This window comes from Hemiscyllium ocellatum, chromosome 9, assembly GCF_020745735.1.
Source record: "Hemiscyllium ocellatum isolate sHemOce1 chromosome 9, sHemOce1.pat.X.cur, whole genome shotgun sequence".
NCBI lineage: Eukaryota > Metazoa > Chordata > Chondrichthyes > Orectolobiformes > Hemiscylliidae > Hemiscyllium > Hemiscyllium ocellatum.
Window position 1 is genome coordinate 108,281,115 of NC_083409.1, and position 17,581 is coordinate 108,298,695.

Sequence of the window (17,581 nt, forward strand, 5' to 3'; positions counted from 1 at the left end):
AGATCAGCCATGATCTATTGAATGACAGAGCAGATTCAATGGGCTGAATGACCTCCTTCTTATAGTGGAAAATATGTCAATTCACACGCCAAGTTTGGATGTTGTTATCCATATCTGGTGTAGGCTACTTCATTATCCTCAGGTGCTCTCAATGGAGCTGAATACCAGAATTGACAGGACACCGACCACTCCTGATAGCATGAAGGCCAGCTGGAGAAATAACAAAGAGGATTGATGAGGGCAGAGCGGTGGCCATGATCTGTATGAACTTCAGTAAGGCGTTCGACAAGGTTCCCCATGGGAGACTGGTTAGCAAGGTTAGATCTCACAGAAAACAGGGAGAATTAGCCATTTGGATACAGAACTGGCTCAAAGATAGAAGACAGAGGGTGGTGGTGGAGGGTTGTTTTTCAGACTGGAGGCCTGTGACCAGTGAGACCTTAGGGGCAATATTTTCACACAGAGGATGGTGCTTGGATGGAATGAGCTGCCAGAGGAAGTGATGGAGACTGGTTCAATTACAGCATTTAAATGACATCTGGATTAGATTCCCTACAGTGTCGAAACGGGCCCTTCGGCCCAATAAGTCCACACTGCCCCTCTGAAGAGAAACCCACTCCCCTAGCCTATATTTACCCCTGACTCACGCATCTAACACTGTGGGCAATTTAGCACGGCCAATTCACCTGACCTGCACATCTTTGGACTGTGGGAAGAAACTGGAGCACCCGGAGGAAATCCACGCAGACATGGGGAGAATGTGCAATCTCAACACAGGCAGGCGGGAATTGAACCCAGGACCCTGGTGCTGTGAGGCAGCAGTGCTAACCACTGAGCCACTGTGCTGCCCAAAATTCATATTAGTATATGAATAGGAAGGGTTTAGAGGGATATGGGCAAAGTGCTGGCAAATAGGACTAGATTAGGTTAGGATATCTGGTCAGCATGGACGGGTTGGACCGAAGAGTCTGTTTCCATGCTGTATGTCTCTATGGAGAAAGTCTCACAGAAGACACTGTTCTGAGGAGCTACTCTTGCACCCCAATGGGGAACTTCCAGTAGTCAGAACCGTCTTTCTCCGTGCCTGTCATCCTTCCAGGCCATTGAAGAGATTTATTATTGACCCCAATTCATCTCTGTTTTGCTTCGCACTCAATCTGCCTCAACATTGTCAAATAATCTTATCTCCCCCTCTATGAAATTTAGCTCCTGTGTAGAGCAGGGTTGGGATGATCTGGTCTTGAAGGCACCCGAATCTGAGTGGGCTGAATCTGAGTGGGCAGGTGTCATGAGGTGTAGAGGTCTCCAGCACAGAAAAAGCCTTGGGCCCATTAATTGATGTCTGCCTCAATCCACAATACCACAGTACAGCAGGCAGTGAAGAAAGCTAATAGCATGCTCGCCTTCATAACAAGAGGAATTGAGTAGAGAAGCAAAGAGGTTCTTCTGCAGCTGTACAGGGCCCTGGTGAGACCGCAACTGGAATATTGTATGCAGTTCTGGTCTCCAAATTTGAGGAAAGACATTCTGGCTATTGAGGGAGTGCAACGTAGGTTCACGAGGTCAATTCCTGGAATGGTGAGACTATCTTACGTTGAAAGACTGGAGCATCTGGGCTTGTATACCCTTGAGTTCAGAAGGCTGAGAGGGGATCTGATTGAGACGTGTAAGATTATTAAAGGATTGGACACTCTGGAGGCAGGAAAGATGTTTCTGCTGATGGGTGAGTCCAGAACAAGAGGACACAGCTTAAAAATAAGGAGTAGGCCATTTAGAACAGAGTTGAGGAGAAACTTCTTCACCCAGAGAGTGGTGGGTGTGTGGAATGCTCTGCCCCAGAGGGCAGTGGAGGCCCAGTCTCTGGATTCATTTAAGAAAGAGTTGGATAGAGCTCTCAAGGATTGTGGAATCAAGGTTTATAGAGATAAGGCAGGAACAGGATACTGATTGAGGATGATCAGCCATGATCATAATGAATGGTGGTGCTGGCTTGAAGGGCAGAATGGCCTACTCCTGCACCTATTGTCTATTGTCTATTGACAGGGAAGGGACTGATGATGAAGGTAATAAATGGCCAGCTTGGATTTGTCCTGTTAGATGGGAGTATAAGCAGATGACCACCTGAGTTCCCAGTGCTGATATGCTATTGGAATAGATTGACCAGGGGTTTGTGAGATCAAGTTAGGGTGCGTTTTTCAGCAGAATGACCGAGGAGAAATTTGTCATAAACGTGGCAGAAAAGTCTCATCCACTTCCGTATTTCTGGCCAAATAATAAGTGTGTTTTTAAAGGCGTTAAAAACTCTCTGGGACTGGGAAAACATTGAGTTTTTTTTTCCCAATTTAAGGTGTTTAATAGTATCAAGAGGAAATCTATCTGCATTGTCTTCACAAATTGCGTTCAATCTGCAAAATATATGTCTAGAATAAATGGCATTGCTTCTTCTTAATGTTGGGTGAACTTGCAGATGTATTTTGCTTGTAATTAAATTCAAGGCTGCAGGGCAGAAATTATATCGTTTCACTATCACACTCACAGTAGGGTGGACGAATGGTGACTCAGTGGCACAGAGAGCACAATTTCAAATTCTGCCATTAGAGCTTGAGAATTTGAATTCATTTTTCTTGTACAGCATAAAATGTCTCGTATCAGAAAATGTTGAATTGCCTTCCAAAAACCGGACTGCTCCACTGATATTCTTTAACTATCCCGGACTGGATCTTACAGGGTTTTCAATTCCACCAGCTAAAAGCATGGTGGGAAGCCCAAGCAATAATTCCGATGGTTATCCCAGGGGAGGTAGGTTAGTCAATTCATGACTAAATCTCTCCCTATTTCCTTGGATGCAGGTCTTGCCTCAAAATGTTCCCTGCCAAGTGGAATGATTAATGAACCTGTAGCCTCAGTAGTGCCAATTGAGATAATGAGGGCATGTTAAAAAAAAAAGCAATGCATTAAATCATTTTAATAACTTACATCCTCATGTAGATTGGGAAAATCAAATTACCAAAGGTAGCCATGAAGATGAATTCGTAGAGTGTGTTCAGGACAGTTTCCTCGAACAATATGTTACAGATCCAGTTAGGCACCAGGTGTGCAGAGGAAGGGTCACTGGTCTCAGAATGTTAACTCTGCTTTCTCCACATTGATGCTGCCAAACCTGTTGAGTTTTTCCAGCGTTTTCTGTTTTGGTCCCAGATTTCCAGCATTCGCTGTTCTTTGTTCTTTCTTTGTTGAAGGAGCAGGCTATTTTGGATCTGGTAATGTGTAATGAGGCAGGTTTCATAAATGATCTCAGGGTTAAAAATCCCCTTGGGAACAGTGATCATACAAGATAGAAGTAGCATTCTATTCGAGAGTGAGGAGCTTGGGTCAGAATCAACTGTGCTCAAGTAACTGAAAAGGCATGTGTTGGCTGGAGTGGATTGGGAAAGGAGTTTAGCAGAAGATGGTTGAGGGACAATGACAGGTGTTTAAGAAAATAGACTCACAGCAAAGATATATCCCAGTGAGGAAGATGGATTATAGGATGAACTGAACATCAAGGAAGCCACGCGTAGAATCCAGCATATGGAATCACAAAGATTTGTGGAAAGCCAGAGGATTGGGAAAGTTTTAAAAGTCAGCAAAAGATGACTAAAAAAAGGAGAAAATACCCTTTGAGGATAAATCAGCAAACAGTTTAAAAATAGACAGCAAGAGCTTCTTTAAAATGGACCATTGAGGCCAAAGTGAACATAGACATTTAGAGAATGAGGCTGAGAAAACAAAAAAAGGGGGAACCAGGAAATAGAAATGTTGAATAAATTCTTTGTATCAGTCTTCATGGTAGAGCAAATTAATAGCTTTTCAAAAATACTAAAAAATGAAGGGGTTAAAGGAAGTAGCTATGGAGATATTGGATGCACTGGTAGAAATCTTCTGATAATCCTGAGATTTTGGAAAAGTCCCAGAGGCTTGAAAGAATCACAATGTAAAACCTTTCTTCAAAAAGAGAAGGATACAATTGAAAAAACAGGCAGCTATGGGCCAGTTAACTGAGCATCTGTCATTTGGAAAATGTGAGAGCCTGTTAAAAAGTTTGTAACAGTAGAGCATTTTGAAATACATGATACAATCGTGCAGAGTCAGCACAGTTTCATGCCTGATGTTAACTAAACTTCTCTGAGGAGCTAACAAGCAGGATAGATAAAGGGACAGTAGATTGGTTAGGCCATTGTTGGAATATTGTGTGCAATTCTAGTCTCCTTCCTGTCGAAAAAATGTTGTGAAACTTGAAAGGGTTCAGAAAAGATTTACAAGGATGTTGCCAGGGTTGGAGGATGTGAGGTATAGGGGAGGCTGAACTGGCTGAGGCTGTGTTCCCGGGACTGTCGGAGGTTAAGGGGTGACATCATAGAGGTTTACAAAATTATGAGGGGCATGGATAGGGTAAATAGGCAAAGTCTTTACCCTGGGATGGGGGAGTCCAGAACTAGAGGTTTAGAGTGAGAGGGGAAAGATATGAAAGGGACCTAAGAGGCAACTTTTTCACGCAGAGGGTGGTACACATATGGATTGAGCTGTCAGAGGATGTGGTTAGCTGTGAGCCGTTACAGATCGGGTACAGTGTTAGCTGTGAATTATTACAGATTGGGTATAGTGTAGCTGTGAATTAATACAGATTGGGTACAGTGTTAGCTGTGAATTATTACAGATTGGGTATAGTGTAGCTGTGAGCTATTACAGATTGGATACTGTGTTAGCTGTGAATTATTACAGATTGGGTACAGTGTTAGCTGTGAATTAATACAGATTGGGTACAGTGTTAGCTGTGAGCCGCTACAGATCTTGTCCAGTGTTTGCTGTGAATTATTACAGATTGGGTACAGTGTTAGTTGTGAGCTGTTACAGACTGGGTACAATATTAGCTGTGAGCTATTACAGATTGGGTACGGTGTTTATGAGCCGTTACAGATTGGGTACAGTGTTAGCTGTGAATTATTACAGATTGGGTACAGTGTTAGTTGTGAGCTATTACAGATTGGGTACAAGGTTAGCTGTGAGCTATTACAGATTGGGTACGGTGTTTATGAGCCGTTACAGATTGGGTACAGTGTTAGCTCTGAGCTATTACAGGCTGGGTACGGTGTTAGCTGTGAATTATTACAGATTGGGTACAGTGTTAGCTGTGAATTATTACAAATTGGGTACAGTGTTAGCTGTGAGCCATTACAGATCTTGTCCAGTGTTTGCTGTGAATTATTACAGGCCAGGTACTATGTGCATTGCTTTTTTATTTGGCATGAATGTTGAGATGTTCTCATCCCTCTTGGGTACCCAGTAGAATTATTCAGAGAATATATCCAATGTTCTGCAAGTTTTAGATCTGCCTGTTAAACTCAGAAAGACTTGTAAATTTCTGAAGATGAGTCACTTGACTTTAAAGGTTAACTCTGTTAACACTGTGAGTTGCTGCATTTTGGGAAAGCAAATCAAAGCAGGACTTATACACTTAATGGTATGGTCCCAGAGAGTGTTGCTGAACAAAGAGACCTTGGAGTGCAAGTTCTTAGCTCCTTAAAAGTGGAGTCGCAGGTAGGTAGGATAGTGTAGAAGGTGTTTGGTATGCTTTCCTTTATTGGTCAGAGTATGGATTACATGAGTTGGGAGGTCATGTTGTGGCTGTACAGGACATTGGTCAGGCCACTGTTGGAATATTGCATGCAATTCTGGTCTTCTTATCGGAAAGATGTGAAACTTGAAAGGGTTCAGAAAAGATTTACAAGGATGATGCCAGGGTTGAAGGATTTGAGCTACAGGGAGGGGATGAATAGGTTGGGGCTGTTTTCCCTGTAGCGTCGGAGGCTGAGGGGTGACCTTATAAAGGTTTACAAAATCATGAGGGGCAAGGATAGGATAAATAGACACAGTCTCTTCCCTGGAATCGGGGAGTCCAGAACGAGAGGGCATAGGTTTAGGGTGAGAGGGGAAAGATATAAAAGAGACCTAAGGGGCAACGTTTTCACGCAGAGGGTGGTACATGTATGGAATGAGCTGCCAGAGGATGTGGTGGCGGCTGGTACATTTGCACCATTTACGAGGCATTTAGATGGGTATATGAATAGGAAGGGTTTGGAGAGATATGGGCCGGGTGCTGGCAGGTGGGACTAGATTGGATATCTGGTCAGCAGACCGAAGGGTCTGTTTCCATGCTGTACGTCTCTATGACTCTAGATGCAATATATTTAGATCTCAAAAACGCATTCGATGAGGTACCGCCCATAAGGTTATTTGATTGTATAAGATCCCACAATATTGGGGGTAGCATATTAGGATAGATAGTGACTTGGCAAACTAAAATAAATCAGGGAGTTCATTTTCAGGATAGCAGCGTGCAGCTGGTGATGCATCAAGGGGATCAGTGCCTGAGGAACAATTATTTGCAATACTCGTTAATGATTTGATGAGGAAAATAATGTTCCAAGTTTGTGGATGACCGTAAAATGGATGGGAAGGCAAGCAGTGAGGATGACACAAAGACTTTGCATCAGGAATGCAGACAGTTTAAGTGAGTGGGTAAAAACTCGGTAGATAGAATGTAACATGTAAAAATGTAAAGCTATTGACTTTGCAAGAGCAATACAAGTGATCAATATTATTTAACTGGAGAAAGACTGTGGAAATCTGTCGCACAGATAGATTTAACAAGAACAAATGTTCAAAGAAAAATGTACAGCACAGGAACAGGCCCTTCAGCCCTCCAAGCCTGTGTAGATCATCATGCCCTAACTGAACTAATAAACAAACTGCCTGCTCTTATTCGGTCTGTATCCCTCTACTCTCTCCCTATTCATGTAACCATCCAGATGCCTCTTAGATGTCACCAATGTGCCTGCTTTCACCACCTCTTCTTGCAATGTGTTCCAGGCTCCTATCACTCTGTGCGTGAAAAATGTCCCTGTCGCATTTCCCTTGAACTTTTCCCCTTCTCACCTTGAACCTGTGCCCCTTTGTAATTGAAATTTCAAACCTAGGAGAAAGCCTCTGATTATCCACCCTATCTATACCTCTCATAATTGTGTAGACCGATATCAGATCTCCTCTCAGTCACCATCTTCCCAGTGAAAACAATCCTGGTCTTTTTAACCTGTATGAAAAAGTTGACCCTTCGGTCCCTTTTGAACCTACTAGGCCGAGTAGATGCAGGAAACACATTCACCAAGATTCTGATCACACCTGATCAAGTGCGTGAGTGTGGAGTTTGTTATTGGAATTGGGGGTTTGTTGTTTAAAGCCAAGACTGATAGGCAGCATGCTCCAGTGATCTCCAAGACATGTCCCCAAGCTTCAACTCTGTGCCAATCAGTCTCCTTCCCATATGGTAATATACTCCTCCAGAAGTCAACTTGCTCTTCATTGGAGTGTACTTTGTAAAAAAATTACTTCATGGGAAAAGGGCTAGGCTGGCGTTTATTGCCCAGAGGGCAGTTAAGAGTTAGCCACATTGCTGTGGGTTTGGAGTCACATCAGTGAAGCAGATGGATTTTCCCAGCAATTGACGCATGGTCATCATTAGTCACATAATTGGAGGTTTGGCAAGGTTTGAACCTAGGTCCCCAGAATGCACCTGTCTCTTTGGATTAACAGTCCCGCCAGTCATACCAGTAAACTATCATTGCCCCATTAGTAAGTTGCATACAAAATTTATGTACCCTTACACTTCCGAGGGCGGGTCACCAGACCCAGAACGTTAACTCTGATATCTCCTTACAGATGCTGCCAAGCGTATGTTTTGAAGAATAAAAATCTGATATTGTCTCAGTGATGATGACCAGTAACTTATTGTCAATTGTTATACAAATCTACTACATCCCTGATCTCCTGTAGGGAAGGAAATCTGCTGTTCTTTGGTCTATTCTGCATATGGCTGTAGACTGACAACAATGTTATTCCTAACTGCCCTCTGAAATGTCTCAACAAATCCCTTAATCCCAAGGCAGTTAGGGAATGGACAACAAATGCTAGCAATATTTATAGCTCAGGTTCAGTTTCAGATTGTAAGTTTGCTCGCTGAGCTGGTAGATTTGTTCTCAGGCGTTTCCTCACCATGCCAGGTAACATCATTAGTGAGCCTCCATTAACGACCTTATGCTGGCCTTAAGTAACACACTTGAAATGAAAGTTCTTAATCTTCTTTACAAGGTTGATAAGTAAGTGAACAATTTAGTCCTTAGTTTGAAGAGGTGGCCATGCTAACACATGTTGTGGAGACTTGCTCATTCCCAGGATTTACCAAGAACTGTCTGATAGAACTGAGTGTCACATCCCAATTTGTCACCTCCACTCTTCAGGAGGACATTTGTACTGCCTGCACTTGACCCTCTAAGCGATGCATCATTCTGACTTGGAAATATATCACTGCTCTTTCACTATCATTGGGCCAAAATCCCTGGGCCTCCCTTCCTTACAATGCTGTGAATGTCTCTAGCATACACAGACTGCAGTGGTTCATGAAAGTAGCTCACCCCCACCTTCTCCAGGACAGTTTGGAGTGGCCCATAAATATTGGGCCCAGTCAGCAACATCCACATCCCATTCATGAACAAATAAATCGTTTTGAAGGAGAAACAGTTCCTTTACGTTCATTTGTGAGATGTAGATTTTGACAGCCTATTTGCCCAGAGGGTAGTTAAAGATGCTATGGGTCTGGAGTCACATGCAGGCAGATTGGGAGACAGACAGATTTTCCCTAAAGGATATGTGAGCCAGATGGATTTTCACAACAACGGTGACCAACGTTTAATACAGATCCTAGTGAATTCAGATCATGCTAAGGTGCAATTAGAGAAGCAAGTGAGTTTTGAGAAGATTTGTAGCTCAGGTTGAGGTTTTGGATAAAAGTTTGCTCACTGAGCTGGAAGGTGTTACCTCGTATGGTGACAAAACGTCTGAAAACGCACCTTCCAGTGAGCAAACCTACATCCAAAACTTACAGATACACACACACACACACACACACACACAGATAGTCCAGTATAAATTATATTTGATGTTTTGTCATGCGAGTGCATGGTTTATTCTTAAAAACCTGTTTTTTTCTGTCTTCTCTCTGCTTCATCTCTGGCATGGTGCTGAACCAGTTTTGGAGGTTGGTTTGCTGATAACAGAGGGCCAGGTGAAAGATCTGAGGTTTCCCCAGGGCTATATGGGTGGGAACTCGATCCACCTCTCAGGCAACACCATCAAGCAAAACAGCCGGACTGGTAAGTACCAGAAACCGTCCTGCAATAAGGATTCCTGCTGTGCACTTTTTAATAAAAAGCACTTGTGTTTCTTCCCTCCCCCTCAGACCCCTTTCTCTGTGTGAGGTGAAGGTAGTCCCTATTTCAGTCAGTTTCTGGGTTTCTTGGTATAGTCAGTCCAACACTAAAGGAAGCCACTCTGCCCATCGCAGCATTGGGGGAAATGGTTGTCCATATTGATGTGGAATGTTTTCAGTTGCAGCTCCTGTTTAGTTTTTGTTTTGAAGGGGCAGCTCCTGAGGTTCTGGTTGCATTTCAGCTCCCAGCTCCTAATCTGTGGGCACCCCTTCTAGGGAGGGACAACCAGGTTGTTGGGCTTGCCCCTGGGCACTGGCCAAAGTGACCGTTAACAGGTCCAGGCAACGGGCTATGGAGGGGGCAATTGTGCCTGACTGCCTGACCACTCTCTCAAGGTTACATTCACACTTGGGTGTCTCTGGAGAGGAAGCCATTGACACAACAGAGGCCTTCAGAAACCAGCGAGTACTACCGGGGCTGGAGTGGTCCAGATCGTGTTATTCTGATTTAGTAAGCATCCATTTGCCTTTTATAAATTTCCGTTAACTGTTTGATTGCATTTATGTTACAGCACAGCATCCGGGACTGTTTAACCTGATTTTAGTTTGATTGAGCAGGTTAATGAGTCAGTCCCATTGCCCTGTATTATCCCCATAGCCCTGTAAGTTCATTCCTGCACTGTGTGGCAATTTTCTTTCAAAATCATTAATTGTCTCTGCTACCCACATCGGTAACAATTTCAAGGTCATTACATTTTGCTGCTAAAAAAATTCTGTGTCTCTTGCTCAATCATCTCTCCATCAGTTCTTGTATCTTCTGCTAAGGGGAACAGTGATTTTTTTTGTGTGTGTGTTCACTTGATTTACACCTATCATAATCTTTTGCAATAATTAGCCAAAATGGACAAAGGACCATTGGCATCCCTCTCTTCAGAAACAGGCAAATTGGTCATATATAGAGGAGAATCATTGAGTGAGACCTACCCTTTCCCTTGCTACTGTCGAAGTTTCAACTCTGAGTTTGACTCTAACATACACAGGTAAATATAGGGGTATGTGACCATCAGATTGCAGCAGCTTTTATCATAGTTGTATACAAGGGGTGAGTGCCTAGTCAAAGTCTAGGCTAGTAACACCAACGATCATCAGTTGCAATAGCATTTTTATACACTCACATAACCAAGTACCATAGGACCACGTAATGGTTCCTCCTCAATGCAATTAAAGTGTCATAGCACAGAGTTCACCACTTTTCAACAGACTCCTCAGTATTCTTATTCTTATCTGGTCCATAAGAGGAAGAATGTTATCTAATTAACATTCGTTTTTGGGTAACGTCTTCTTATAGAGACAAACCTTTCCTTATCTATATTTCAGTGTCTGGTGTCAGTATCACACCCTCGTTGTGGTTGCACACTTTAAGGTTGGAACGCAGATGGCCTTTGTTATTCCAAGATATTGCAATATGTAGTTACAACTGCTAACATCTTGTTTGATATTAGTTGCCGAAGTAAGCTTTAATTCTAATATCCCAGTAAGCCTAGTGATCTATAATGGTCCTTTTACTATATTTCCACACTACCCTCTTGCGCCTAATGTAGCTATAAAATGCTGTGGGATTCTTTGTAATCCTACTGGCCAAGGACAATTCATGACTCCTTTTAGCCACCTTTTATCCTTGTTTAATTTCATTCCTGCTTCCTTCATATTCAACTGCATTGTCCGATTTCAGTTTCCTGAATCTGACATACGTTGTCTTTCCAAAGGACTTTCAATAACTGTTCAGGGGTTAGGGTGGGAACTACTTTGGTTGTGTGTTTTTTGAACTTAATGAGAGTTTTTCTCCCCTCTTTGTACCCATCCTTTTCCCGTTCTGTGCAGCAAAACTGGTCTTCACACTCTACAAGAGCCTGGGGCAGTTCCTGACCACGGAGAACGCGACAATCAAGATGGCGGGTGACGGAACTGGGCGTAATTACTCAATCGCAGTGAACTCGCACATCATCGCGGCTTCCATTAACAAGGAATCCAGCCGCATATATGTGACGGAACCAGTGGTCTTCACCCTGGCACACATTGATGTAAGTCTGCAAACAAAGCCCCCTACAAAGGAAAAGCAGCCATAGTCTTGCTAGATGATAGTGCTGCTCTCTCATTGGACAGTGAGGTGATTCATGATGAGTTTAACCTGAGTGGCACCATTACCTCAGGTAAGGGGAGAAGTTGAGAAGGAGAGCTGTAGAGTCATAGAGATGTACAGCACAGAAACAGACCCTTCAGTCCAACCCGTCCATGCCAACCAGATATCCCAACCCAATCTAGTCCCACCTGCCAGCACCCGGCCCATATCCCTCCAAACCCTTCCTATTCATATACTCATCCAGATGCCTTTTAAATGTTACAATTGTACTAGCCTTTACTACCTCCTCTGGCAGCTCAGTCCATACACACACCACACTCTGTGTGAAAATATTGCCCCTTAGGTCTCTTCTTTTTCTTTCCCCTCTCACCCTAAATCTATGCCCTCTAGTTTTAGACTCCCCCACCCCAAGGTAAAGACCTTGACTATTTATCCTATCCATGCCTCTCATGATTTTATAAACCTCTATAAGGTCACCCTCAGCCTCCAACACTCCAGGGAAAACAGCCCCATCCTATTCAGCCTCTCCCTGTAGCTCAGATCCTCCAACCCTGGCAACATCCTTGTAAATCTTTTCTGAACCCTTTCAAGTTTCACTACATTTTTCCGATAGGAAGGAGACCAGAATTGCATGCAATATTCCAAAAATGGCCTAATCAATGTTCTGTAAAACCCCAACATGACCTCCCAACTCCTGTACTCAATGCTTTGACCAATAAAGGAAAGCAGACCAAACGCCTTCTTCACTATCCTATCTACCTGTGTGTCTACTTTCAGGGAGCTATGAACCTGCACTCCGAGGTCTCTTTGTTCAGCAACACTCCTCAGGACCTTGCCATTAAGTGTATAAGTCTTGCTAAGGTTTGCTTTCCCAAAATGCAGCACCTCGTATTTATCCCTCGTGAGTCCTTCATGTTAACCTCAGCCGGTGCAGGAATCGGACCTACACTGTTGGCATTACTCTAACTCACAACCCAAGCACTCAACCAACTGAGCTAAACCAACCCTGTTACCCCGCTAGACAATTAATCAAAGCAATATTGACCAGTGAGAGAAGGCATCCTGTCTGTTTTTATTTGTTGCAGGAAGAGTTAATTCGATCACGGGACACGCCTGATTGACAGTGGGGAAGTGATTGTGAGATGGTAATTGTTACTGATCCAGTAATCCAGGGAATCCCAGCTAATGCCTTTGTGGACAGGGATTTAAGTTCTGCCAGAGCAGCTGAATTTCAATGCGCTAAATCTGGAATGAAGAGTGCTTGCAGTGCAATGGTAGTGACTGTATCTCTGAAGCAGGAGTCCTGGCTTCAAGTCCCGCTTGCTTCAGAGGTGTGTAATGACATCCCAGACCAGGTGAATTGGCCAAATATCTCAATCTGAAATTGAGGTAGCCAGGAGGCCCGAGTTCAAATTCCACCTGCCCTTGAGGTGTGTCATGACATCTCTGAAATGGGTTGATTAAAAATCCTATTTGTGATGGGAAAACTAGTCTCAGTAAATGGTGACTGCAAAACTGCTTTCTGTTGTCCTGATAAGCCCATCTGGTTCACTAATGACCTTCAGGGAAGGAAAAGTAAAAACAATGACTGGAGATGCTGGAAACCAGATTCTGGGTTAGAGTGGTGCTGGAAGAGCACAGCAGTTCAGGAGCATCCGAGGAGCAGTAAAATCGACGTTTCAGGCAAAAGCCCTTCATCAGGAAATCCTGGCTTGGACGAGATGTGACTCCAGTCCCACACCAATGGGGTTGATCAGTAACTGCTCAGAGTTAGTGAGGACTGTAGATGCTGGAGAGTCACAGTCAAAACCTGTGGCGCTGGAAAAAGGTCGGCAGGTCAGGCAACATCCGAGGAGCAGGAGAGTCGACGTTTTGGGCATAAGCCCTTCATCAGGAATGCACCTTGTTAGAGTCCCAACTCCCATGAATGAATAAAGCAAAGGGCAAAGCAAGCTGCTTCCCCCTATTTATATAATGCAATCTGTCGCCTGATGGTTTTGGCAAAAAAACGAGGTTTAAATGGCAATTAAGTTTGTTAGCTCCCTTACCGAGACTCAGTGAATAATTGAACATTGTCTCTGCATCTCTCCCTTCAGCCTGACAACTACTTCAATGCCAACTGCTCGTTCTGGAGTTACTCAGAGCGCACCATGACTGGGTTCTGGTCCACTCAGGGGTGCAAGCTGATTGACACCAACAGGACTCACACCAAGTGTGAGTGCCGACACCTGACCAACTTTGCCATCATCATGGCGCACAAGGAAATTGAGGTGAGTTACCAACACCCTTGGCAGGTGCTTAGACAAGAGACAATGGCCTGGTTGATTATCATTTGATTATTAACCCAGAAACTCAGAGAGTGTTCTGAGGACCTCTGTTCGAATCTTGCCAGAGCAGTTTGAGTTCAATTTGGAAAAGAAAATTGGAATTCAGAACCTACTGATGACCATGAAGCCATTGTCAATTGTCAGGAAAACCCCATCTGGTTCACTAATGTCCTTTAGGGAAGGAAATCTGCCTTCCTTACCTGGTCTGGCCTACATGCGAATCCAGACCCACAGCAATGTGATTGATTCTCAACTACTCTCCGAAATGGCTTAATAAACCACTCAGTTCAAGAGCATTTCAGGACAAGCAATAAATGGTGGCCAACCAACGACACCCATGTCCCACGAGTGAATTTAAACATTTCTCGTGGGCCTGGGGAACTGTCAACAACGATGGAATGAGCCCTATTTCCCCACCCTGCCCATCAGCCTGACAGCTGCTGGGGCCAGCTGTCTTGTCTTTCTGAAGTATGTGTGAGTACTTCTGGGTAGGGTAAGATAGGCAGAAAAGTAGTCCCTCTGATAGGAAGGTCAGTAAGCTGAGGACACAGCTTTACAATAGATGGCAAAGAAAACTCAGAGAGGGAGGTGAGGAGAATCATTTTTCATGCAGTGTGTCATTACAATGTGAACTGTAACGCCTGAAAGGAGGAAGGAAGCAGACACAATGGTTTTCAAAACATGAATTGGATAAATTCTCCTGTTACAACTCGCTGCAATAGCGCACTGGAAATCAAGCCCTACTATTGTCAGAGTCATCACAAAGAACAATACAGCACAGCAACAGGCCCTTCAACCCTCCACACAACACATTTTACCCTTCCATACTAAAACTGTCTTCACTTACAGGATCCATATCCCCCATGCCCTTCCTTTTCATGTATGCGTCCAGCTGCCTCTTCAATGCTGTTATTGTATCTGCTTCCACCACCTCCTGTGCCAGCATGTTCCAGCCACTCACCACCCTTTGTGTGAAAGTCTACTTTGCACATCTCTTCTAAACTTCCCTCCCCATACCTTGAACCTGTGACCCCAAGTAATTGACCCCTCAACCCTGGGAAAAAGCCTCATACTTTCTACTCTGTCCATGCCATTCACAATCTTATCAACTTCTGTCACCTCAGCTCCTCAACCTCCTGCATTCCAGTGAAGACAAATGCATTCTATCTGACCTTTGTTCATTTCTAAAATATTTCAAGATTTTATAAAGTACATCGAATGCCCATCTTTCAGCCTCGCATTTTTAGACAGCACAATCTCGGTTTCTGTACTGAACAAGACTTATTATTTATTCCAAATAATTAGCCTGCAGGCAAACAGTTAAGAGCATTTCATTGGTCATTGGCTAAACATATGGATACATTTGGAATAGTGTAAGATAGATGGATTTCAGGTTGGTTACACAGGTCAGCACAACAGTTGAAGGGCCTGGACTGTGCTGTAATGTTGTATGTTTTATGTTTGTAATTCTACAAATTCACACCCTAATCGCCTTTCTACACAGATGGGGTAAACTAGATTATGGGCAGCGGAAGTAAAACTGGATCATCAGTTTAGAAGTTTTTATTCCTGGGTTCTATTATCTGCCTGTTTCAATCATCTTCTTCTCGATGTTTCCACTGGTTAGTAAGAGGCACAAGGTAGCTGGTACACTTATAAATAGTCTCTTTAAAAAATAGTCTCTTACAACAGCAGTTACACAGCAAAAATTTTTTTTTTAGTTTTTCAGTGAGATTTTACTTCAAAGAACAGACAGACTGTTCCTGCACACTCTCTCCCTCTCTCTCTCTGTGTAATAAAGCAGTACAGTTCCGTGAAAATTAAAAACACAATTGTTAGCTGGTAAAAAGGTCTCTGTCATTTATTAACAGTCACTAGTGCATAGACCAATCAGCTTCTTATTGCCATCAAAAAATGTATCTGTACAGCTATTGGTTCCAAATTATCTGTACCTCAAAATTTATTTTTAATTGTGTGATGTGGGGTCCTTGGCAGTGTCAGCATTTGCTGCCTGTCCCTCATTGTCCCTTGAGAAGGTGGTGGTGATATGTCTTCTTGAATTACTGCAGTCCAGGTGCTGTAGGGTAGACCCACAATGCTGTTAGGGAGAAAATTCCAGGATTTTGACCCAGGAACAGTGATATTTTTCCAAGTCAGGATGATGAATAGGTTGGCAGGAAACTTTCAGATTGTGATGTTGCGATGTATCTGCTGCCATTGTCCTTCTCGATGGAAGTGGCCATAGGTTTGGAAGGTACTGTCTGAGGATTTTGGTGAATTTATGCAATGAATCTTGTAAATAGTACAGACTGCTGCTACTGAGCGTCAATGGTGGAGGGAGTGGATGTTTGTGGGTGTAGTGCCAGTCAATGGGTTGCTTTGTGCTGGATGGTGTCAAGCTTCTCGAGTGTTGTTCACTTGTTTCATCAATGACTTTCCCTCCATCATAACGTCATAAGCGGGGATGATTGCACAACGTTCAGCACCATTTGCGACTCCTCTGATCCTGAAGCAGTCCATGTTCAAATACAACAAGATCTGGAAAATATCCAGGCTTGGGCTGACAAGTGGCAAGTAACATTTTCACCACACTAATGCCAGTCAATGACCATCTAAGAAACAATAAATCCACTGCTCCTTGACATTCAGTGGATTTACCATCAGTGAATCCCTCACAATCAACATACGTGGTGGTTACCATAGACAAGAAACTCAACTGGACTTATCACATAAACACAGTGGCTACGAGAGCAGGTCAGAGGTTAGATAAACTGTGTCAAATAACTCACCTCCTGACTTCAATAAAGCTTGTCCTCTATCTACACGGCACCAGTCAGGAGTGTGATGGAATGCTCCCCACTTGTCTGGATGGGGTTTGGATGTGAACAGAGGAGATAAACTAAGTTTCCAGATGACACCAAAAGTGGCGGTGGAGTGGACACCGAAGAAGGTTCCCTCAAAGTACAAGGGGTGTAGCACCAACAAGACTCAAGAGGCCTGACACCATCCAGGACAAACCAACATGATTAATTGGCAGTACATCCATGAACATTCAATCCCTTCACCAACGATACTGACCAGTTGTGCGTATAATTTACAAAATTCACTGCTGATTTTCACTAAAGTTTCTTAAACTGCATGGCCTCTTCCATCTCGAAGGGCAATGGCAGCAGATACATGGGAACAGCACTTGCCTGCATGTTCCCTTCCAAACAACTCACCATCCTGACTCGGAAATACATCACCATTCCTTCACTGTTCAGAATCCTTGAACTCCTTCCCTACTGACATTGTGGGGATCAATCTACAGCACATCAATTGCAGCAAGTCAAGAAGGCAGCTCACCCCCACCTTCCAAGCAGCAACTCGGGCTGGGTTTTCAATGCTGGGCCAGCCAACACCACCTACTTCCCATAAGTAAGTTAAAAAATGCAGAGTGCTCAGTTGTTGTGTATATTTGGTTTGCTGAGTGATATAAAGATAATGCAAGGACATGGAGTTGGGGTAGAAAATCAGCCATGGCTTTGTTGACACAGCAGGCCTGAAGGGCTGAATGGCCTCTTCCAGCTCTAGTTTCTTTATATGTTTCGATAATATATTATAATGGTATAGTTAATATATTAGGAGGAGAAAGTGAGGTCTGCAGATTCTGGAGTATCAGAGCTGAAAATGTGTTGCTGGAAAAGCGCAGCAGGTCAGGCAGCATCCAAGGAACAGGAAATTCGACGTTTCAGGCATAAGCCCTCCATCCTGATGAAGGGCTTATGCCCGAAACGTCGAATTTCCTATTCCTTAGTTAATATATTAGTTTGT

The 17,581-nt window shown here is 43.5% G+C and overlaps 1 protein-coding gene across 9 annotated transcripts in view; it reads left to right on the top strand.

The window, feature by feature from the left end:
- Positions 1-17,581, top strand: part of adgrl2a (adhesion G protein-coupled receptor L2a) — an 807,643-nt gene that overhangs the window by 712,332 nt on the left and 77,730 nt on the right. For all 9 annotated transcript variants that reach the window (XM_060830637.1, XM_060830636.1, XM_060830643.1 and 6 more), the window contains 3 exons: positions 9,123-9,245; positions 11,183-11,382; positions 13,538-13,711. In XM_060830637.1, the coding sequence (XP_060686620.1) occupies positions 9,123-9,245; positions 11,183-11,382; positions 13,538-13,711 (497 nt within the window). The remainder of the gene's footprint in view (positions 1-9,122; positions 9,246-11,182; positions 11,383-13,537; positions 13,712-17,581) is intronic.